Source organism: Eptatretus burgeri, chromosome 1 (genome assembly GCF_056783735.1).
Source record: "Eptatretus burgeri isolate ZD-2024b chromosome 1, Ebu_testis_v1, whole genome shotgun sequence".
NCBI lineage: Eukaryota > Metazoa > Chordata > Myxini > Myxiniformes > Myxinidae > Eptatretus > Eptatretus burgeri.
Genome location: NC_140961.1, coordinates 93,640,999 through 93,666,730, shown reverse-complemented (window position 1 = coordinate 93,666,730; position 25,732 = coordinate 93,640,999). Strand labels below are relative to the sequence as shown.

The window sequence follows — 25,732 nt, the reverse complement described above, 5'->3', positions numbered from 1 at the left end:
CATCACTAAATTTTCTCGAACTACTACTACAACTACTACTACTAATAACATCGACATCACTAAATTCTCTCGAACTACTACTACTACTACTACTACTACTGACATTGACATCTACTCAACATGGAGTCTGGAACACTGACGGGTTCCTCTTATGAAGCCCATTTGTATATACCAATTCCCCTAAACGCTGCCAATACGCCATTATACGGTAGATGTAAGTTAGAAACACGTTGAGTAAGTTCTGTGGTCGTCCGGAAGACGTCAATAAAATTCGTCTACATACGCCAATGTGCGTTTGAGATACGTTACACATAGGTTCAAAGCACGCTACTCATAGGTTAAAAGGACGCTACTAATAGGTTCAAAGCACGTTACTCGTAGGTTAAAAATTAAGTTTTGGGTATGCTAAACATTACCTCGACGTGTTTCGACTTATAAGTAACTTACAAGTAACGTGTGGCCGACGTGTGTAAACGATTGCGGAGCGTGTCGAGAACTTATGCCAGCGTATGCGGAACTTGTGAGCCATCCGTCAAGTACGTCGTAAAATTGTCAGCATGCTTGAAATTTCACGACGTACGAGACGTACCACGTAATATGCCAGCGTACTTCATTGTTTTTCATCGTGCTCCGAACGTATGCAAAATTTACCCATACCGTATTCGACGTGTCCCAGCGTTTTAGACACATTTTTCATAGGTCGGCATACGCTGGCTAAATCGTCAAGGTGTGACTGCGATGATGACACTTCCAATTTTCAGGCGGTTATGATTTAAATCTGCGTGCGGCAGGTTTTTAACAGAGAATGCCACGAGTTCGTCGGCGATACGTGCAGCGCGCTATGACAAAGTTAAACTATCGTTGGGCATAGGTTGTGAACGCCGACAACACGCTAAGCATTCGTTGGTATAAGTTATCTTTAACACAACGAAACGTTCTGTGCCCGTTACTAATACGTTATGCGTACGACCAACACGTTATGAATACGACCAAAACTTTAAAAAAAAACCTCAAAACTTCAGCGTACGCCAACGTTTTACGTGCATTTTTATACGTTGCCATTCCTGGCTAAAACGTTAAGGTGTGACTGGGCCTTAAGGCAGGCCCCTGATTGATGGCACAATATGTGTATGTGTGTATATATATATGTATACATATGTATATATATATGTATATATATATGTATATATATATGTATATGTATGTATATATATATATATATATATATATATATATATATATGTATACATATGTATATATATATGTATATATATATGTATATATATATGTATATGTATGTATATATATATATATATATATATGCCTGGTGTGTTGGCACAGTGGTTAGGGCAGCGGCTTGGGATCCAAAAGGTCCTGAGTTCAAGCCCCGTTGGGCCACTGAATTAATACATCAGGGGGTTGACTCAGCCTGTCATCCTTCCGAGGTTGGCGAAATGAGTACCAGTGTACTGGGCCGGTGTATACCCCGATTAAAATAGGTGTACCGTATCCCTGTGTCGTAAGAGGCGACCAGGGTTGTGTCAGGAAGGGCATCCGGCGTAAAACATGTGCGAAATCACTATGCGGATCATACAGATGATCCGCTGTGGCGACCCCTAACGGGAGCAGCCGAAAGAAGAAGAATATATATATATATATATATATATATATATATATATATATATATATATATATATATATATATATATATATATATATTCTTCTTTCGGCTGCTCCCATTAGGGGTCATCACAGCGGATCATCCATTATTATTTGGCACAGGTTTTACGCCGGATGCCCTTCCTGACGCAACCCTGGTCGCCTCTTACGACACAGGGATATATATATATATATATATATATATATATATATATATATATATATATATATATATATATATATATATATATATATCCTCTTCAAATTTCAACTCAATTGGATGAAAATTGGGGATTTTAGAAATACCATTTTAGTTGTTGACCTTGGGCCTATGTTGACCTCAAAAATAAGTTGCGGTTTCAATTCATCAACCTGAAATATAACATATCTTCAAATTCAAGTCAATCGGATGAAAATTTAGGATTTTAGAAATCCCACCCAGGTTGTTGACATTGGGCCTATGTTGACCTTTTAGTCCAAGTTGAACTCAAAAGTAATTGGCTGGTTAAATTCAGTGACCTGAAATATCAATCCTCTTCAAATTTTAAGTCAATCGGATGAAAATTGAGGATTTTGGAAATGTCACCGAAGTTGTTGACTTAGGCCGACGTGACCTTTTGACCTCAAAACAATAGCCTTCTTCCTTATGGCAAACTACACCATGTGGTGAAGTTTCGTGCAGATCGGTTGAAAATTGTGACCTGCAGGCAACAGACAGACAGATAGACAGACAGACAGACAGACAGACTAACAAAATCGACTAACCAATATACTTGAAAAATCGAAGATTTTTCAGGTAACAAGAATTCGATATCATGCAGAGCACAATACTTGCAAAATTCAGAAAAACAAATTTGACCTCAAAAATAATTGGTGGTTGAATTAAATGACCAAAGATGCAACTCTTCAAATTTAAGGTGAATCGGATGAAAATTGACAATTTTAGAAATTTGGTCTATGTTGACCTTTTGGCCTATGTAGACCTCCAAAATAATTGGTGGTTGAATTCAGTGGCCTGAAATATATATCCTCGTCAAATTTCAAGTCAATCGAATGAAAATTGAGGATTTTAGAAATACCACCTTTGTTGTTGATTCTTTTGACCAATGTTGATCTCAAAAATAATTAGAGGTTGAATTCAGTGACCAGATGTGCAAATCCTCTTCAAATTTCAAGTTAATCGGAGGAAAATTGAGGAATTTAGAAATCCCACCTAAGTTGTTGACCTTTTGCCTGTGTTGACATTTTGGTCAATGTTGACCTCAAAATTCATTGGCTTGTTGAATTCAGTGATCTGAAAGAAAAATCCACTTCAAATTTCAAGTCAATCGGATGAAATTTGAGGATTTCAGAAATTTCAACGAAGTTGTTGATCTTTGGCCTATGTTGACCTTTTAACCTTTTGACCTCAAAAACAATAGGCTCCTTTCTTCTGACAAACTCTATCATTTCGAGAAGTTTCATGAAGATCGGTTTAAAATTGCAACCTGGAGGTGACAAACAAACAGACAGACAGACAGAGACAGACAGAGTAACAATCGACTGTCCAATATACTTGAAAAATCTTCGATTTTGCAAGTAACAAACAAACAGACAGACTGACCAAACATACTTGGTGAAAAAAAATTCGCTAAGTAACAGACAGAGACAAACAAATGGACTCAAATGCAATACCCTCTCCTCCGGCAAGGGAAATAAACACGAATGCGCCCCCCCCCACCCCCAATTATTGTTCTCCAGAAATGATGTGGAACTTCAGGCCAACATTCTATAGAACTCTTCTGTCGAAATTCACAGGGAGGGGAATCAAACGAGTGGGTGAGGAGGACAGGACTTGGATTTTCACCCAATCTCGACAAAATTTTGCTTGCCTGTCGTCGTCCCTTGGGTTAGGTCATCGGCAATAGGAACTCCCACTCTACCGTGAATTTCTGGTAAACAGATCTATACAATGTTGGCCTCAGGTTGTGTATCATATCTACAGAACATTGTTTGCTGGATCGAGGTTCAAACTCAGGTGAGACAGCGAAAAGACAAGTGCAATTACATTTAAGCTATCCTATATCGATGCAATTTCTCCAAAATTATCATAATGGGTATGAGGGTGATAAAAATAATTATAATGTTGCCAATTAATCTGGATTTCAAATAAATGTATTGTTATAAGCCTTTCATGGAAAATGTACTGAAATATGACATGATTATTACAATTATATGTGCTTGAACATGTATCTACTTTTAATTTACATTTTAAATAATCATATCCTTCCTCTGAATTGAAAAATGATCAACCTGCCTTGTGAAGGTGTTCAAAACAGGCTGACCTTTTAAGTAAGCTTTAATTCTTACTCGGTGTAAAATAATTGCCTATCAATTAAATCTATCCTGCTGACGAAGGGATTTTTAATGAAATTATTAATACTAGTACGTGCCCGTACATGCATGCCCTTAAGTGCAAAATAAAAATAAAATTTAAAACCGTGAGCCAGAAACAAACACACAGGCTGTTCGTCGCTCTCGCATGCCCGTACGTGTGTGGACATACGTGCAAACCAAAAAAAAACAAAAAAAAACTTTCAAACAACCACACCATTTTAGTTTGGCCGATGGTGTGGCCGTTCCTTCGCTGTCATAAACGACGACTGGATTTGGGCATTGTGTTAAAGAAAATCGAGAAAGAAATCGAGAAAGTACAGAAATCGAGAAAGAAAGAAATAATACAGGAAGTGGATAAATCGAGAAAAAAAATTGAGAAATAATACAGTAAGTCATCACTATCCGGAAGACCGTACGTTGTAACCCGTAATGGGGAACGCGGCTGAGGTTCTCTTCCTCCATCGGCCACGCCGACGCAGCACCGTGCCCTGTCATTGGTTGGTCAATAAATGGCCATAACTTGGGAAGCTCTTGTCCGATTAATATCAAACCTTGAAAAGGCACATACTCAGGTCCCCAGCAATATACCTGGCAAGTTTCAATTAGATCGGACCAGCAGTTGTCGAGAAACAGTGGAGACAGACAGACAGACAGACAGACAGAAAGACAGACAGACACCTTATCTATCTATAATTCCAGCAATGCAAGAGCAAGCTTGATTGGAGATATTATTTGAGCTCAACTGGAATGTTGGTCTCAGGAAATATCCAGACGTGTTCAAGTTCTGATTGCTTGAGATAATACATCATTTCCTAGCCTGTTAAAAAGCGGACTGATTTTTTTTAACCTTCCATTCCATAGACCTATGTGTAATCCATCAATGTACCCAAAGGGCTGCAAGTCTTGATGTCACTCTGTGCGGGGAGAGAATTTACACATCTGGTTTTGAAATGTATGCTCCAATCCTTCACAAAATTAAGCTGATTGCTGCACAAAAGCTGAAAATGATCTCCACCTGGAAATATACAGACCTGACAAACTGGCTCCAGCGTTTGGAAATGAAAAAGAACTTCATATCACTGAACACTGTTTAAAGAACTCAACATTTCCGTGTATTTTAGAATTTGGAGGAAGACCGTATTGTTTCCCTTGAAAATTCTCCAAATGCGCACATGTATTTGTTTGTTTGTATTTTTTGTTAAATAAATGAGTCAAATGTGCAGGAAGATTTAAGAATTTCTTCCACACCTACCAGCCCCGACAAAATAGTTGCAAACTGACAAGGAATATTATTTTTAATGAGGGCGGGTATCGACTTAAAGTCAGACGACAGACTTGATGACCGCTCTGCCACGAAAGCCGATTCAACTCTTTGATGGCATGTTCTCCAACAAAGCAGGTATTACATTTGTGACACCTTCCAGTCAATGATGCTACCTGCAGCAATGTGCTGCACACTAAGGAAAAGGAGGAGTCAACTGTTGTGTTTGTTTAAAATAAATGAGAATTATTAAATGTTGATGATAATCAGAACATTACCAATTTCATTGTTTCATTGAATTGCATTGCGAAAATGCATAATTCTGCAATTTCACGATTTTGCTACAACTCGAACATCAAAGTGCTGAGGGCTATAAATAATTATTGGTGCATGATCAAACACACCTTGAACTCTCCTGCGATTGACTGATCTTCATCACTCTCGTCCACTTTCCCACGGTACAATGTAAATGCCTGGCAGAAATCCCGCAAACCATGGAATTCTTCCACTTCCTCCAACTCTGTGGGGTACACCTGTTGGCCAAGTTTTGAGCAAAGAAGAGGGTAAGGGAGGGTTGGAAGGAGGTGATTATGTCATTTATTTTAATGCAATAAAATAAAAAAGCAAGTCATCTGAAGTTTTGAAAACCTGAAGAATGCAAGGAGCACATGGATTTTTGAAAAGGTAACTCCAGGTTATCGAGTTATCCGCTTATTGGCAACTCCAGGTTAACTGAAGGTTGTACAGCCAGGCACTTTAGCTCTCGCCATTTGTTTACACCAGCTAACAAGGATGTGTTGCCCACCTCACAAATCACCAATGTTATCGATGAGTTTAAGTGACGATGTGAAGCTCGGTGTATGGGACGTAACCCAAAGGTTGGCTGATCGTATGAAACAGCATGTCCCTCTGGCAACTTGAGAAAAGAACTTGAGAGTTAGGATAACGAGTGTGAGCATGGAGGAACATTCAAGAACAATCGGCCATTTCTTGTTGTTCTGCCATTGCACAGCACTTAGTTGCCAACCAGTGTGACCACTCCTCGCCTTTTTTCACAAGATCTTGGCTATTCGTTGGTCACCTTGGCGTCTTGGTTTTCCAGAGGTTTTCTTGGTGTATAGGTTTTCAATTATCATCGCTTTTCCGAATCCTTGTGAATTGTTGGCTTTTTTCATTGGCTCACCTTGGCATTTATGAAAATGAGGAGTGGTCACACTGTTGCCAACCTTGTCTGAGGAAATCAGTACAACGCAGATATGTTCTCGATATCAAGTCGAGGTGGGAGCGTTTCACATCTACGGATGTTGGAAGCAACCTTCATCCTTTCCATGGACCCTGTGTTGTGTCGTCAAAAGGAATTTGTACATTCTCTAGTTCTCTTTCAACGTGGAAACAAGAAAGCTGTTGCTCCGACCACTGTCCAAGGTACACATGAAATTAGTGAGTCATTGCCTTTGGGGGATTCGCATCTGCCCTCCCTCCAAGGCCATCATGTGAATGGTGTGCCATCGCTCTGTACTCCGCTCCAGCCAATCAGAGCCAGAGATATTGATGACCATGCTAATCAATGGAGGCTGATTACCATGAACATCATATCTGATGAGCAAACCAGCGTCGATCTTGCATAGACAAGCTGATATATGCACGCTCTCACTTCCTGGTTCTTTTGCTGTGATTAAACCTTGAGAAGTACATCCAGCACGAAAAACTTTAGTTACTACATCGTGTTTGTTTTCTTCTATTTCAAAGTTCTTATGTATTATATATATATATACACGAGTATTTTATCAACATGACAAGGCATACTATCTAAATTATCCTGAAATTCGAAATACTGGATGGGAAGACAAGCAAACAAAAATAATTAATGGAAATTTAAGTGACCTTTGTCAAGGTATATTCCACGTAAACCCTTTTTCTCCGAGTTAAAAGTTTGGTCGAAAATAATTTATTTCATGGCATTACAATCAGATATCTATTTTTAAAATCCACACTAAAATCAGCCTGCAAGCATCAAAGTGGTGCGTCATCATCGTACCTTCAAGGTGTCAAAGCCTTTCTCAAGGTATGTTCCACACTTGGTGATTTCTCCAATGGAGGCATAGTATTTGCTCCACCAATCCAGGAGATCATCTTCAGTGACCTGAAGAAAGTCGACGAATAATACTGAAGGTGGCACAATATGCCATCATTGGACAGCCAAGCATGAGAAAATTTACAACATGCATAACAGTCAACGAATAACAAGACAATTTCTCGTAAGAACGAGTATCGAATATTGCTAATAACTGACAGTATATTTCATCTTGGAAAGTATTTGGAACATATGACCAGCTTTAGGAATATCCTGAAATACATGTTGATTTATAGAACCCATACATTTGCCTAACAACATGATCACACAAATCCAAGGTAGAGTAGCTGAGAACAACCATTGAATATTGCCAATCAAATTGCACAAACGCATCACAGGTATTACACATTAAGCTCATTGCCAACTCTTAAAAGCTACAAATGAATATGGCTATGTACAACATGGTTTTGGCTATTAAAACCACCTCAAATGATAGTTTTGCAATGCTCACCTCGTCTTTACTCTAGTGGAACACCAGATCTGTACTGGAATAAAGAAAAATTGTCCACCATTGAATCCTAGTTGCCAAGCAAATGATGCATACGAGTGAGAGATTTGTTCACGGATAAGAGACATGAAGGCATAATGTTTAATCAGCGGAATTGGGCATCTCTATCTAAAAAGCCGAAGCACAAGGCAAACTGCTCTCGTATCGGAGATAGGTTTGGTGGCCTTTCATTATTGTCGCTGGTTTTATTTTAATTCTATTCCAATCTTGCTCCCTCTGCTCTTTAATTAAACCCCATGAACCTCCCAATTTCCTGAAGCATGCACACATTTTACAGTGACCTCCTCAAACGCCCAAAATCTCGACTTGCTGCTCACCTCCGCCACTTTTCTCATACAGGCACTCAAATTCCCCTTCCCCCCACCCCAGGACTTCAAGGTGACAGTTCACCACTCGATGCACTGTCAACAGTGAACTTTTTTTACTCAATTAACATCCCTACCCATCCCATTCCAAGCTCTCACTCAAAGGTTACTGTGTGTTCTTTCTCTCAGTCTCTTTCTTGTAATTAATTCCCTTGTCAAGTCCATCTGTCGTCCCACCATCAATGCGTTGCCTGCATTCCCTCCATCACATCAAATTCCTGCTCTTATTTAAAAAAAAAAAAAAACAGACCAAGCTTATTTACAATAGGAAGATTCTGACAACATGGGGAACAGAAAAATAGGCAGACAGGCAGACATGTTCCAAAGACTGGAGGGGGGAAAAAAATTAAAATGTGGAGCTAATATCTTAACCTGCCCCACAATCCACCTTTCTCACCCCACAACTAAGTACCAAGTTTTCCAGATGACCTTCACCCACCACTTGCTCCCATGCTCATTTAATCACAATTCACTTGCTGCGCTTTGATTTCTCCTGTACGACCTTCATCACGCTACATCTTCAGACACAATCTCACCTTCCTCATACATGTCTCCTCTGGGCTGACAATCTAGGATGCAGCTCAAAGGCTTGTAAAGCCGCTGTCACACCTTGATGTTTTAGCCAGCGTATGGCAACGTATCAAAATGTATGTAAAACGCTGGCGTACGCTGAACTATTGATGTTTTTTTTTCCAGTTTTGGGAGTATTCATAACGAGTTGGACGTAAGCAAAACGTATTAGTAATGTACACAGAACGTTTTGATAACATATAGATAACTTATACCAACGAATGCTTAGCGTGTTGTCGGCGTTCACAACCTATGCCCAACGATAGTCTAACTTATGCATAGCGTGGCAGTGTATCGCCGACGATCACATGGCGTAGCCTATTAAAAGGCTGCAGCTCGACAATTCAAATCATAACTGCACTAGACATCGAAGTGTCAAGCCGCTGTCACACCTTGACGTTTTAGCCAGCGTATGCCGACAGATGAAAAAATTTCCCAATACGCTGGCACACGTCGAATACGTTATGGGTAAGTTATGCATACGTTAAGAGCACGCTGAAGCATGCTGGCATATGTCGTAGTAAGTCGACAAATTTTAAGCATGCTGAAAATTTATCAACGTATGCCAGCGTATGACGTACACGTTCCGTATACACTGGCCAAAAGTTGTAAGCACATTCTGCGATCGTTGACACATGTCGACACACGTTACTTGTAAGTTACTCATAAGTCGAAACACGTCGAGGTAATGCTGAGCGTACCCGAAACTTATTTCTAACCTATGAGTAACGTATCTCCAATGCATATTGGCGTATGTAGATGTATTTGACGTCTTCTGGACGACCACAGAACTTACTGAACGTGTTACTAACTTACAGCTACCGTATAATGGCATATTGGCAGCGTTTAGGGGAATTGGTATGTAAAAATGGGGTTCACACAGTAGGAACCCATCAGTGTTTTTGAACTCTGGATCTCTGATGAGCTGACGGATCTGAGAACCATCAAAGATGCCAGCTTTCAACTTCTCCATGGTCAATCCTGGAAAAGCCTGGCACAAGTAAGTGAAGCAGTCACCATCTTTGTCCAGAGCCTTGGTGAACTGCTTGATTAAGCCGAGCTTGATGTGCAGCGGTGGGAAGAGTATTCTGTCTCTGTCCACCAGAGGGTCGTTGATGACGTTCCTTTCTTTGCATGGCACCAATTCCTCACGCACAGGCCAGTCCTTCTTCGTGTAATGCTGAGCACGGTCCCTACTATCCCACATGCACAGAAAACATGGGTACTTGGTGAAGCCAGACTGTTGTCCCAACAAAAAGTTCACCATCTTCAGGTCAACACAAATAAACCACTTATGCTGATCATAACCAATTTTCTCCAGCACGTACTTCACCGCTTCATACTTCTCCTTCAGTGTAGTCGAGTGAGCGATGGGTACAGAGGCAAACTGGTTGCCGTTGTGCAGCAGAACACATTTCAGTGATCGCTTGCTGCTGTCAATGAACAGTCTCCAATCTTTGGGTTCGTACTGTGGCACTCCAAGCTTGAGCAGAATTGGCGCATGTAGGTATTGTACATTCTTCAGAGTTCGTTATTTCAAGAAATACAACTTTTTTGTATCACATTATTACAAAATCTGCCCCATTAACTTTAGTTTTGATCCACGAACTTTATGCTTTGCCTCACCAATTTTTGGAAGATTTTGAGGTTTTATGACTTCAAACTGATCCCTTTTCGACATAATCCCCCAGAACTATCGTACCTGAATACTTCTTGTCATTAAAATAATTATTTCCAATCAAAACAATTATTTGACATGACATTTTACCCCCACCAACTTCTTCTAAAATGCTCCACACATGCGTACATGTGAACAAAAATGTAAAAAACGACATGTGGCCATATCTCAAAAACTTGACCTGATTGAACAAAACTAATGTGAGTTTTGGATTCAGCGCATCAGATTCGTCCTAAATCAGCTTAAAAAACGCAGACAACAAATTTGTTGTTGACCAGTGTTATTGACCTTCTCACATGGGCACTGCAAGCCATAACTACGTGACTGGTGATATAACACTGTTTGTTTGTGAAGCACCAATCCGACAGATGATAGTCAAGCTGACAATCAAACGCAAACTTGACGTCTCAAAAGTAAAAGGGTGCTAACAATGTCCCACCCTCTCAAGACCGTGAACATGCGAAATGATGACGTACATTTTCCTCAGGCTTGGGTCGTGCAACCATCTTTTCCACTGCTGCCGAGCTGGTTCCAACAAGCTGTAAATTACACATTTAAGGTTAACCCAATACAAAATGGCTAATGTAGTACTTTTATTTTGCATATTACTTATTTCACATCTGCATGGAAATCCATCAGCACATTAACAACATCAAAACCAATGATTAACCTCCTTTTTTTTTTATAATCATGACAGTGAAAATAGTCCATAAATTAAAAGCCAATGCTGACAAAAAAACCACAAGAAATCAATATCATACTTGTTTCACCAGGAGCCCACTTTCTTCCATATCAATTGCTCGTTCACTTGCTGGCTGGCACTCAAAGGTTCCTGAATGTAAAAGGAGGTGGGGGTTAGGGAAGGATGCCTTGAACAATAATTATTTAAACTAGCAGAGTACCTGACCTATGGCAGATCTTGTTCCAAGCATATGCAACACATTCTTACAACACATACCTTTATTTTGGCATTGTATAGGCAACTGACAGCTCTGTGTAGGCAAATTTTTTTTAACCTCTTGTTCACAGTCTTATACTAATACACAATTTGCAACAGCAACAACAAAAAGAAAATAAAGACAATATTCTCATTCAGTCTTTGCTAATGACCAATTTGCAATAGAGAGAGAGAAAAAAACAAAAAAGAACAAATCAAAAAAATATAAACATTCATTAATTACCTCTTTTTTTTACCACCTATGCTACCCAGAATATCAACACAGGAGGAGGTGACCAACCTCAAATCGGATGCTACAAACATCGAAATTCAAAACACCATCCACTGTGTAAATCAAAGGGCATCTGTTGCATACAGTTATGATTCTCCTTGTAAACGGTAATGGTTTAATCACAGCTTGTATTTGCAAATCATCACAGCACCCAGGCAAAAATGCTACGGTTAGAACTATAGTATATGAGAGTTGTACTCTCATATACTACACCAGTCTTCAGATAATTACGAGAGGAAAGGAATGTTATTTTTGCCTGGGCGGCCATTTTACCTCAAACGCCATCTCTCCAAGCACCGCCCACACGGACAAAACCAACCGTCATTTCTGTTCCCGATGACATCACTGCCATTTAAAAACGTGTAAATTCTAAACATAACATCGCCGCCATTGGATTGAAAACATCGCCACGGAATGCGAAATATCCCCTGCTGTGTTAGTCAAAACACCTCATTGCACTGAAAAATGTGGGGACAGGAATACTGTATGGTAAATGGTGAAACTTGTAATACCCTCTCTCACCTGGAGGCAGCACTACATGATGCACATTTACATAGATAATTTATGTTCACCACCACCCCCCCCAATCAACACCTCTCCTCCCCCCCCCTCAACCAACACCTCTCCTCCCCCCTCAACCAACACCTCTCCTCCCCCTCAACCAACACCTCTCCTCCCCCCTCAACCAACACCTCTCCTCCCCCTCAACCAACACCTCTCCTCCCCCCTCAACCAACACCTCTCCTCCCCCTCAACCAACACCTCTCCTCCCCCCTCAACCAACACCTCTCCTCCCCCTCAACCAACACCTCTCCTCCCCAACCAACACCTCTCCTCCCCCCCAACCAACACCTCTCCTCCCCCCTCAACCAACACCTCTCCTCCCCCCCAACCAACACCTCTCCTCCCCCAACCAACACCTCTCCTCCCCCCAACCAACACCTCTCCTCCCCCCAACCAACACCTCTCCTCCCCCCCCCCAACCAACACCTCTCCTCCCCCCAACCAACACCTCTCCTCCCCCCAACCAACACCTCTCCTCCCCCCCAACCAACACCTCTCCTCCCCCCCAACCAACACCTCTCCTCCCCCCCACCAACACCTCTCCTCCCCCCCCAACCAACACCTCTCCTCCCCCCACCAACACCTCTCCTCCCCCCCAACCAACACCTCTCCTCCCCCCCAACCAACACCTCTCCTCCCCCCCCCAACCAACACCTCTCCTCCCCCCAACCAACACCTCTCCTCCCCCCCCCAACCAACACCTCTCCTCCCCCCAACCAACACCTCTCCTCCCCCCCAACCAACACCTCTCCTCCCCCCCAACCAACACCTCTCCTCCCCCCCAACCAACACCTCTCCTCCCCCCAACCAACACCTCTCCTCCCCCCAACCAACACCTCTCCTCCCCCAACCAACACCTCTCCTCCCCCAACCAACACCTCTCATCCCCCCCAACCAACACCTCTCATCCCCCCCAACCAACACCTCTCCTCCCCCCCCAACCAACACCTCTCCTCCCCACCCCAACCAACACCTCTCCTCCCCACCCCAACCAACACCTCTCCTCCCCACCCCAACCAACACCTCTCCTCCCCACCCCAACCAACACCTCTCCTCCCCACCCCAACCAACACCTCTCCTCCCCACCCAACCAACACCTCTCCTCCCCCCAACCAACACCTCTCCTCCCCCCAGCCAATACCTCTCCCCCCAACCAACACCTCTCCTCCCCCCCCAGCCAATACCTCTCCCCCCCCAACCAACACCTCTCCTTGGGTCGTACAAAAACAGCAAAAAAAATTAATAAAAATTCAGAGGTCTCCACAAGCCTTAAATTATTCCACAATGATTCAATAACGGGCACAAAAATATTTAAGTTGATCGGAGGTGATTTAGAGGTCGCTCCATATGATGACTTTTAGTTTCAAGAGTTGGTTAAATTAGGGTATGTCAGGTCCGATTACAGGTACTTCTGGATGTCCCAGGTGGAAATGGAGTGCATTTTCGAACTCAGTGGGGTCGATTCACTCTAAGAAATGTTTAGACGGACAACAAATTAATTATAGATTAGAAAATATCGAAACGAGTCGGATTAGTTACTCAACTCGAGTAATGATAAATCTTGTTTTAGGTCATATTTTCGAAATGGTAGTAAATTCAATGTCGGTGCAGTCATTTCTTAGAGTAAATCAACCCCATAGAGTTCGAAAATGCATTCCATTTCCACCTCAGACATCCAGAAGTACCCGTAATCGTACCTGACCATACCCTAATTTATTCAAGTCATGAAACAAAAAGTAGTCATATGGAGCAACCTCTAAATCACCTCCGATCAAGCTAAAAAAAAAAAACAATGCGCGTTATTGGATCATATTAGAATAATTTTAAGCTTGTGGAGCAACATTCTATTTTTTTCGACTTTTTTGGACCACCCTAACCTCTCCCCCCCCCCAACCAACACCTCCCGCCCCCCCCCCAAACCACCGGCAAAGATAAAAACACCCCTACACATGAATTGTGGTGATGCTCATCCTTTGTAGCAAGTTTGGATGTCATTGGGCCAGAACTGTCAGAGGAGTAGCATGACTAACAAAGAAACCCACACACAAACACCTGCCCATGAATTATAGTAAGGATCTGTTGTTGCAATCAAATATATTCGGTGATTGTAAGAATTACCAGAATCAAAATGATTTGTTATCCACTGTACAATTGTACACTTAAATTTTGGGTTTGTCAGTTTGGTGTTCCCCATCTGAAATGATCTCATTACATTCTCACCCCAAGTTCAAATCTCATATCATATATGTATACATGCATAATTGCACTAAACACATTGAAGTAAACTGATGTCTACCTTTTGTCTTTCTCCAGCATAAAATTTATGTATAAATTCTAACATGAGCCTTAAATCAAAATTAAATTAGAAAATATAATTTCATGTGAATGCGTCAACCGATGTGCCTCCACCCGCATTTGATGTCAACCCACTGTCATGTTTGATCTTCAAGGTCACATTAAAAATTAAAGGTCTGAAATTTCATCAGTTAATATTTGTCTTCCACCACATACTTTTGCCAAGTTTAATTGGAATCCTTTATGTGGTTAAGTTATCGAAGTAACGAAAACCTGCTATGCATGCAGAACCGCACCCACAGACGGCAGGACAACTCAAAAACAATGCCTCTTGCGTCTTTGGCTGAGGAGGCAATTAAAATAAAATAAAATAAAAATAAACTTTTTCAAAGAACTCAAAATGATTACACTATGCAAAATGCTTTGTTGCATCTAAAAATGAAGCTCCTCAAAAGACAGCGAACCCCATTCACTCATTAAACTAGAACAGGCACTCAGTATAGCGCATACCTTCGCCAACGCTACATTTTGCCCCCCCCCCCCAGAAACCGTTGATTGTGAGGGTATTTAATCCCATACCACATCTGCCATCTCATATGTGTTATGATGGCTTAAAAACATTAAATTTCCTGTCATATCGTATATCACAAGATTGGGCATTGAATTCACAACATTTTAGCATTGGTTGCACGCAAATTGGATAAAAATAGACCGCACTATGGCAAAATGACGATTTGGACCTTTTCATGACCTCGACCTTGACCTTTGTACTCTTAATTTTGTAATTGGTATTAGAGTGTGGGGAACAGAAGTCAACATTTTGTTGTTGGTTTCATGCAAATCGGATAAGAATTGACCGTGTTATGACTAAAACCGCACATTTTACAATGTCGTGACCCCCCCCTGACCTTTGACTCCCAACCGCTAATAAGGGTTATTACGTCATTGTGTCGTGTCACGTATCACAAGATAGGGCATTGAATTCTGAACATTTTGGCATGAGTTGCATGCAAATTGGATACAAATTGACCGCGCTATGGTAAAAAGACGATTTTGACCTTTTCAGACCTTGACCTTTGACCCAAACGCTCCCAAAATCTAATCAAATGGTCCTCGGATAATAACCAATCATCCCACCAAATTTGCTGCGATTCAGTTCAATACTTTTGGAGTTATGCGAATAACAAACAAACACACATATTAATAAATAAATACACAGCGATCAAAACATAACCTTCGCAACAAAGTTTGCGAAGGTAAAGATGAAGAAAAGGTTTGCTACAGTTTAAGCTTTCAACCAGAGTGTTGGTGTCAAAGCCACACAATGCTCTCCTGTTTATACATTTATCGTTTTTGAAAGACTCGTCTAATAATATTTTTTATAAAGCATTGCAGTGAAGTCTGATCCAAATAATTTTAAAGCAATATATGTATTTTTTTCATATTGTGATCAGTAAAAAATAGTGTGGTAAATAAAAACATTAGAAAGGAAATAACTTGCACCAAAAACTTTAACATTTTCACGCTCACGCTCAGGGTATTGCTATAGCTCTCTGTTCTTCGAACAGGCGAGCAAAAAAGGATCATGCAAAACTTACATCAGTACCAGCAAAGTTGTACATGAACAGCATCATTAAAACAATTACCAATGAAAACATAATATTTCTTCCAAAAAGTATGACCAATGTGTCACCTGTACGTGTTGCCACAACAACCTCATCAGGGTTTTCCAATGATGTGCGGAACATGTCCAGTGATCTCAGGTAATATTGCCCAACAGTAGGTTTTCGGCCAAACGCCCGGTTGTCGATCACTTTAATGATGATTGGAGGGCAGTAAATCTCGTCTTTTGGCAAGAACTGAAACATAATACAAATTCACTGATTAAATAAATCACTTACAATTATCAATATCCACAGCAAATTAGGGTGTAAAGCAAAAATGAAATGGGTGTTAGCATCCTACTATTAATTTGCAATTGGTCACTAGCTTTGACAAAAGCACAAAAAATTTACGGACCCTGGCCATCAAAACGCAACATAAAATCGAACAAACATTTTCAAATGGAGCAGCTCGCACCCATTGAAACATTTAAATTGCATTAGATGCGGCAATAAATGCACATTGTTGCTCCCAGGTTGCTGGCTTGATGACAGAAGACACCATTTGCATTTTTGCCGCCTCAATCCCCATCCTGTTTCGGATCCCGTGTGGGCATGGCAACTTGCTCGTGTCCACACAACGAAGGAAATACCAAAATATTTGCTAATGTCATGTAATGTCAGTCAGCAAGACTCATCATCAAACAAAACAGCAAGAAATATGTTTTCAGTTTTTTTTATTTGCAATTATCAAAATTTTACCCAAAGTATTTCTCTTCACCAGAACTGATCTGTGCATTCATATTACTCTACTAACTGTAAGAAAATTTAATATTCATGATGGAAGGCAGTGCTGTTGCTGAACAAAAAAGCAAGACATCCCTAATCCTTTCTATGTCAAATAACTAAAAAAAAAATACAACTGCATCTACACGAGCAGAGCCGACCCATCTGTCCTGATGTCCCTTCTCTCTCATGAGAAATCTCTCTCACACAATGAAAGACTTTGACAGACCCCACTACACTTTTTGTTGGTTTTTTTTTTGGGGGGGGGGGAGAGAAGGGAAGGAGGACAAATTTACCTTTGTTAAAAGTACTTTAACCTCAGCATTGCCCAGGTAAAGGAAATTGTAATACCCTCTGCCTGCCTTCAACACCATCTCTCTGACACGATGGCATATTATTACAGTGTGTGTGTGTGTGTGTGTGTGTGTGTGTGTGTGTGTGTGTGTGTGTGTGTGTGTCGGTGTGTCGGTGTGTAGGTGTGTAGGTGTGTAGGTGTGTGTGTGTGTGTGTGTGTCGGTGTGTCGGTGTGTAGGTGTGTAGGTGTGTAGGTGTGTAGGTGTGCGCATGCACAAATATTTGCATTGAGATTTGGATGCATTACAGATGAGATGAGCAAATTGCCATTTCCTGGAAATGAGATCCAGGCAAAACATTAAAATAAATAAATAAAGGAATAAAAAAAAAAAAACCACTTACAACATCCAACAACATCACTGGTACAGAAAAATTGGGATTTTTCTTCAAGTTTTTGATAACAGCTGATGCAGTACTCTTGCCACCACACTCCACCACCAGATTTGGTGAGTTCACGGAGGACAGCTGATAGCTCTGCATGCCCCTCAGTCCCCATGCAAGGATCTGCAGGCCAGAAATACCATAAGTTTTTCAGTGACCAGGAATCCAGCATATTTGGGAAAAAAAGAAACAACACTTGCATTTAATTTCGAATTTTGCCAAAGCAGGAGGTTGGTAAATGGATCACTGCAATCTTTAAACACAAGAATTGGTATGTACTGTGTCTGACGTGCAAAGACAAAAGCAATGAAACACGCATACAAGGTCACATGCCTGCATGGACAGAAAGAACAAAAAATAAAAATAAGTCACTTTTTCAACAAAATGCGAAGAGTTGTGAATAATCTCGATAAAACATGCTCTTGGGTTTGATGCGGCATGGGTGAGAAGCATTTTGGGGAAGGGGGGTGGGTGTCATTGGGACCTTTATTCCATTATTAAAGCCAATAATGGGACTTGAAGATAGTTTCCTTTGAAGGTAAGCTCCAAAATCGATGGGACGCAATCGTCGGTATTTCAGTGGCTGAGCATACATACATTTAGGGCTCTTCAGCAACCGGCATCAGCCGTGACTCCCATCATTGAGATGCGCCATTCTAATAGCACATGTTCAAATTATAAACATCGACTGCCAATGCCTTTACACTCACATCAACACATTTCCATCTCTTCAACTTGTGCTCTTCAGTGCAATAACTCAGACCCCTTTCCATACGACTTTAGCAACAGGTCCTCACTTTATGGCAAGACTCGGTGAAACTTTAGGTAATTTAGACAAGCCATTGGTATCTATTGATCTCATACTCTCTAGGAAGACAAGCATGGCTTGGTCAAAACCTCATTCTTACTAAATAGCATATGAGAGGTGTTCAAAAAGTTATACGATCAATATACAGTACACCCTTAAATATCACAGGTTTGAATATCGTGGGTTTCAAACAATCACGGGTAACCTGTGTTCTGATTTAGCTATCACAGGATTTAATTTCGGCCAATCACATGTTTTGAGCCGAGATGAGTCATCGTTTTTTACCGCATGTACAATTACCACCCATCTACGAGCCTTTTGTTTCCTGTGCACCATTTTAAATGAGCCCAAACATAAAACTATTGATAAAATTGTGCATTGTGTAAAAAAAAATTAAATAAATAAATAAATAAATAATCGAGTGAGATAGTTTGGCAAGAGTTGAAAATGCGGCATCTATGGGCCACCATTACGGGATCAATGAATCAACTGTGCGGTGAATCCATAAAAGTGAGTCAAATATCTGTGCAATTGGTGTTACCAGTGCTCTGCAAAGCACAAAATTCACATTCCAGTCCTGTGATCCTCATATTGAAAGGATTAAAAAAGCGCTTAGTGTTTAGATCGAGGACTAAACAGAAAAAAAGTGCCTTTGAGTGATTGGAGTGAGTGAAGCAGGTGGGTAGTGAGTGAAGGATTGACAGACAGAGCTCTTTCACGATTCTATGGGTGGTGGTGCATGGCCATTCTTAGTTGGTGGAGGATTCCATCTGCTTGATTCCGACGAGTGAGACTCAGATGCGCTAATTAGTTCGATGATCTGGCCTACGGCCTGGTGTGGCCAGCGGACTAACTTATTAGAGGGACGAGTGGCTGCAAGCAGTGCAATATGTAGCAATAACAGGTCTGTGATGCCTTTCAATATCCAGGGCCATATGTGCACGACACTGGACCTGCCAGCATGTGTCTTGCCATTCGCCAACAGGCTCAGGTAAACCGCTAAGCCCCATCCATGAAGGGTAGTTGGGCTTGAGACTATATCTCACAAAGGAGGAATTCCCAGTAAGCACGAGTCATCAGCTCATAATGACGAAGTACCTGCCATTTGTACACACCACCTGTCACTACTGATCAGATGGTTTGGTGAGATCCTCGGATCAGCCCCTGCACAGGCTGTCCGCGATACATGTTACACTGTGACATGTTGTGTCAACTCGTCAAAAGGATGAGAGAACAGGACTCTCTAGAAAAAGTAAAACTTTAGGAATTTGAGGTTCCAGTGTGGATTTTGCTTTGGTTTCAGATCATTGTCCTGCTGAAATGTGAATCCCCTGCCAAATTTCAGCTTCATGGCTGACTCAAGCAGATTTGCATCAATGGTTCTCCTGTACTTTGCACTGTACATTGTCCATTCTATCCCGATAAGCTTGCCAGTTTCTGCTGATGAAGAGCAGTTGCACAAAATAATGCTGCCACCACCATGCTTGACAGTCGGGATGATGTTGACTGAGTGATGCGCAGGGTTAGGCTTGCGCCAGATGTAACACTTTTAATTGAGACTAAAAAGTTCAATTTCTGTCTCGTCTGGCCACAAAACTTTTCTCCACATGCCTGTAATATCATTAAGATGTTGTTTGCAACCAAAGACTCCAATTCAAGCACATCTACCACCAAGATCCATGACAGCAGGAACTGGTTTGAGAAATTCAAAATAAGATTCCGCCTCCATCACGTAAAATCAGACAGGGAAGCAGAATTGTCAGACCATGATGCTGCAAAAAAAAAAAAATAATAAAAAAAAAAAATTCTCACCGCAGCTCATGAAACTAATCAAGGTGAAGGGATTTACGCCGGAGTCGGTTTATAATGCCGAGATGGGATTATTCTGGAAGAGGATGCAATCCGATACCTTACTCTCCAAGCAGGAAAGATCTGCTCCAAGGCTCAAGGTAAGGTGGCAAAGGATCGTCTTACCATTCTGCTTCATGGAAATGATGCAAGCGACTTCGTTGTAAAGCTAATGCTACTCTGCTGATTGCTGAATCCTGCTCCACCTTCACCCATCCCTGCCCCAACATAATCATCATCATCCTCCTGAACTAAGTCTTGCTGTTTCTATTTGTTGCTAATGTTAACTATAACGTCAGAGTACGTAATATTAATTTCCTCACCCACCGCAGTGTTTTGTAAAAAAAAAATTAACCTCACCGTTCTGGAATAAATTTAAAAGGTAAAAATCTTGCTTGTTTCGTTTATTTCAATGTTAACATTCTATATATATATATATATATATATATATATATATATATATATATATATATATATATATATATATATATATACATATATATATACATATATACATATATATATATATATCTATATATATACATATATACATACATATATATACATATATACATATATATATATATCTATATATATACATATATACATACATATATACATACACACACACATTAGTTATGTGTTCATTTCAATTGTCATGTATTTATTTATTTATTTATGGCTGCTGCCGACCTTCCTCTAATATTTTCTCGAAGCTCAGGAACCGAACACCACTTTTCCTATCGGCCTTTGGTTTTAACTATCGCTGTTTTAACCATCGCGGCATTTTCCAGGAACTTAACCCCCATGATATTTGAAATTTACTGTGCTGAAGAAGTCTAAGTAACACCAACTCAAATTTTCAATTGAAAGTTGGATACAATTACCAAGGTTTTATTTTCAAATTACATCCACTTGAACACAGAAAGAAAAACGTTGGTTTCAGAGACTTTTGTCGGTATCTCGTTCATACAATTTTTGCAATAACCCATGTATCAAAAAACACATTCTTATGCAGAATATTTTTTACAAATTAAATTTGAGCTAAGCTAAATCTATTGGTTGGTGTTGTAAAACCAGTATAATCTTAACAAAAAGGGTTTTATGAAATGAAGAATTTTAATGAAAATGATTCAAGTCATCAAATGTCACTCATGAAGAACACCAACCACTCTTGTGAATCTTCACAAACCTCAATTCGAGTGCGCTGTAGAACTGGTCGAATTCCCTGAGGAACCATGTAAATGTTTTCAGCTTTCTTTGGAGGTGGTAATGGAAGATCTGACCCATCCGGCTAGAAAAAAAAAACAAAACAAAAACATTGTTGAAAGGCAAAAAAAACACAATTTTCAAAGATGCCAACGAAGCATTGTCATTCCATCATCATCCTCCTTTCCTCTTCATTCATTTATATTGCTCGAATCAAACTGTTGCACCCACTGACCCTCAGTCACCTTGCTGTTCCACGACCCTTCATCTTATAAAGAAAGAAAAACAAAACAAAAATCTAGAAGCGCATACCTCCGCCACGCAATGCCTAATCCACAAGAACATATTGGGCCCAATATATTTTTGAAATATCATGCCATACAGTACCATATATTTTTTGGCCCTATCAACGGTAAAAAAAGAAAAAAAAAATCTAAAAATTAAATAATTCTCAAATTCAGATCCGAATTCGGATCTTCACCAAAATTGAATAAATTCTTCCTTTTCACACTCAACGTGTCCACCAAGTTTCATCTGAATTAATTCACAACTTTTTGAGATATCCTACACACAAGCAGGCAAACAGAGAGACAGAAATGGGCGAAAGCATAACCTCCTTCACCTTCTGTGGCAGAGGTAAAAACGAGCATCATTGAACATCATGTCCTGCATACATTTTATCGACATATTTAAGCAGCCCAATGAATCATGTACAACTAGTACAAGTCATGGAGACTTGAATTGAGCGTCACCCACAAGCTGATGCGATTTGGATAGGAAGAATATAACCAACAAACAATAATTGTGAAACTCATTTCTCAGTTCCAGAGGAAGCAGTTATTTCTTATGAGGAATATCTATCAGAAGGTGGGAACCTCCACTCTATCTGCTATCAGAAGGTGGGAACCTCCACTCGGACTATTCAACCGCTTGAACCACTTCCAACTCATTGTAGATGGAATATAATTGACTACATTAAATATATAATTAATGTAATAAAATTAAATTATATAGAATATAATTAAATCGAGACTCCATGATAAGGAAGTTCAGCATGTCAAGTTTTGTGGGGTGATGAGTTGGGCATACAAGGTTCATGTCTGATTGCAGGATATTTGGTAAGTGTTGGAACACCATTTACAGGCTCAACAACTCTGACCGTAAAATCTAAAGGAACAAGCGGATGCATTGCACGAGGAATGGCAGATAATCCAAAACTGGCAGCAGGTGTTTTCACAAGGGTCCAGGCTCTGATTAAAAGGTCTGCACATGGATGTGACGCCCTGATCTACACAGGAAGAAACTGCCAGATGTTACCCAGCCACAGAAATCCTTCTCTGCATTGTTGTAGTTTTTTTGTGTATACACGGTCAAGGCTCGTATGAGAGCTAACACACAGAACGTACAACAAGGGGAGCAGGAGACAAGAGGGGTGGGAGAGGGAAGGACAAAACAATGGGGAACAGAGACATGAGATCTGTGGAAGGGAGAGGGATAAGGTGGGGTACACAAGGTAAACAAGATGGACACGACAGGGACTTTCAGGAAAGAAAGCAGGGGATATGAAGGAGATGGTTTGGGTTGGATTAGCGGGGATAGAAAAGATCATGGTTTTGAATGGGGGAAGATAAGAGATTGTGGTGAACAGCTGCTTTGAAGACCTGGATGGAAAAATGGGATTGAAGAGAATGTGGTGGTTTGTTCCAAAGGTGGGGAAAAAGAGGAATGAAAGAGTGAGGGTGAGCATTTATTGTTGTGTCCAAAAGCTTCTTTGGTACGAGACCTCAATATATGAATCAAAGTTCCATCTTTCACGATTGCCACACTCCGCACTTGGACTTCAATTTGTTGATGTTGTTGTTGTTGTTGTTGAAAACTGACAATCTTTTTCAGGTTTGTATTTAATGAATGACAGTGCCAAAAAGCATTCTTTGTTCCAATCAAATTTTTGCAAAACAGTCAGCCTATTTTGCAGTTTTCACTTCAAAATCCATCAATCTACTTTCTTAATCACCTTTTGCAGCAATTATTGCTCTTTGTGTTTGCAAGTACGTCGCTACCAGCTTTGCACAGTCAGATGGTGAAATCTTTGCCCATCTTCACAGAAAAATTGCTCGTTCTGATAAGTTTGATGGGGATCATCAATGGACTGCAATCTTCAAGGCTCGTCTTAAATATTCAATTGGGCTCAAGACAGGACTTTGACTGGTCAAATTTGATTCAATTTGGCTTATGATTTTGACAGATCTGAGGTCAGTCAGGCGCAGAGCAGACGATGCTGCAATTTCCGGTTACTTCGGCCTGGATTCGGGATCAGCGATCAAATAATGTAAATCACGATCAAAATTATTTTTTGATGATGCGGGAGGTATCTTTATTGAAATCAGTGGAGGAAATATACACAATGTCTGATATTTGGGTCTGATGTCTCCGATGATGTCTTTATCTCCCGGGACGCATCATTCCCCATGACAAAAACCGGAAGCAAAAGGGTCAGAGCAGACGACACTGATTCCAAATTGCCAGGGTATTGTGTTGTTGTTGTTTTCCTATTCTCTCATGTGCATGCGCTGAGTATGAAACTCACTTCGTTCGCTATAAAATTTAAATCAAAAAGTTCAATTTTTGTTTTGTCTGACCACAAAACTTCTCTCTACATGACTGCAGTATCATTCAGATGCTTTTTCACAAACGCCATCGAAGCTTTCAGATGGGTCATTTTCAGTTATGGATTATTTCTTGCCACCTGTTCAGAAAGGCCAGCTCCATGAAGGGAACGGGATACTGTTGATCGATTAACACTACTGACCCCCATCTCAAGCATAGAGCCTTGCAGATCTTTCAACGTCTTTGTTGGATTTACAGTGACATCCCGAACCAGTTTCCTGCTTGCCCAGCTGCTGAGTTTGTATATGCGACCTGTTCTGGGTGGAGTCTCTGGGTGGTATGATACTTCTTCCACTTCTTCATGATGGATGTCATCATACTCAAAAGGGATAACGAGTGACTTTCAAATGTTCTTATAACCCTCTCCTGAACGATGCTTCTCCAACACTTTATGTCTGACTACTTTGGAAAGCTCTCTGGTCTTCACGTTTGCCTTGTTGGTTGTCCAAGTGAGATGCACCTGAAATATTCTTTGATAAGTGAGGGAGCTTAATTTTTAAGTGAAACCACCGATTACATAAAGTTGAAACCTTTCAACCGTATTGTGTAACCTTTCAAATAAATAATTTTCTCCTCAAGTGATTTCGGTTTAATTAGGTAAAGGGTCTGAATACTTATGCAACGAAGAATCTGATTTTCTCTGTTAATCGAGCTTATTCACATTCTATCTGCATTTTTTTTAGCTTTATCACTTTGGAGTAGTTTGTAAACACAAGAAATACATTTTTATTTCAAACAATCGTGAAATAAGCTCATGTGGCATCAAAATGTGAATATTTTTCAAGGCCACTATAAAAGGCTTTCATCCAAAACTATATTGAATACTGTTCTCTCTTCAGGGATGGTGTGCCAACCTCACACATTGCTCAGCTCGACTTGACAGCCTGAAAAATCAAGGCCTTCAGTATCATTAGAATCTCCCGCAATGAAGTTGGGTTGATGGGTTTATCACTTTGCTATCGGAGACAGTTTGGTGGTCCATGTATTCTCCTGACTTTTCTGCTCTTGCATGCTCTGTACTCTCAGGTACCTGCAGGGCACACACAGTCCACCAATCACCTTCTGGTGAAACTCCCTAAATCCAGAATCACTGCTCACCTTCAATCATTTGTTCCTCTTTTTCCTCACCTGCATAACCAACTTCCACATTCTCCTCAATCTCATTCTTCCCTCCAGGTCTTAGAGAGAGAGAGAGAGCTGTCCATCGCCATTTCAGATAATCCCCCATCCAAAACGATATTTCCGACTCACGATAAACGACATCCCCCTCCCCGTACAAACTACCCCTTAAACACCATACCAGGTTTTCCTTCCTCAAATTTGCTTCTGAATCGATATTGTCCACGCCCAATCTTCCCCAATCAATCTTTCCCCCTTCCCTTGTTTGTCCGTTTCTGTCTATTTTGTCCCTCGGCGAGACTGTTGGTATTGCTCCCTCA

The 25,732-nt window shown here is 40.6% G+C and overlaps 1 protein-coding gene across 2 annotated transcripts in view; it reads right to left on the bottom strand.

Moving 5' to 3' along the window:
* LOC147034975 (myoferlin-like) overlaps positions 1-25,732 on the bottom strand; it is a 203,964-nt gene that overhangs the window by 38,485 nt on the left and 139,747 nt on the right. For both annotated transcript variants that reach the window (XM_085891800.1, XM_085891808.1), the window contains exons 35-41: positions 21,610-21,711; positions 17,723-17,884; positions 16,333-16,498; positions 11,313-11,383; positions 11,028-11,090; positions 7,335-7,439; positions 5,701-5,829 (exon numbers count right to left, since the gene is read on the bottom strand). In XM_085891800.1, the coding sequence (XP_085747926.1) occupies positions 5,701-5,829; positions 7,335-7,439; positions 11,028-11,090; positions 11,313-11,383; positions 16,333-16,498; positions 17,723-17,884; positions 21,610-21,711 (798 nt within the window). The remainder of the gene's footprint in view (positions 1-5,700; positions 5,830-7,334; positions 7,440-11,027; positions 11,091-11,312; positions 11,384-16,332; positions 16,499-17,722; positions 17,885-21,609; positions 21,712-25,732) is intronic.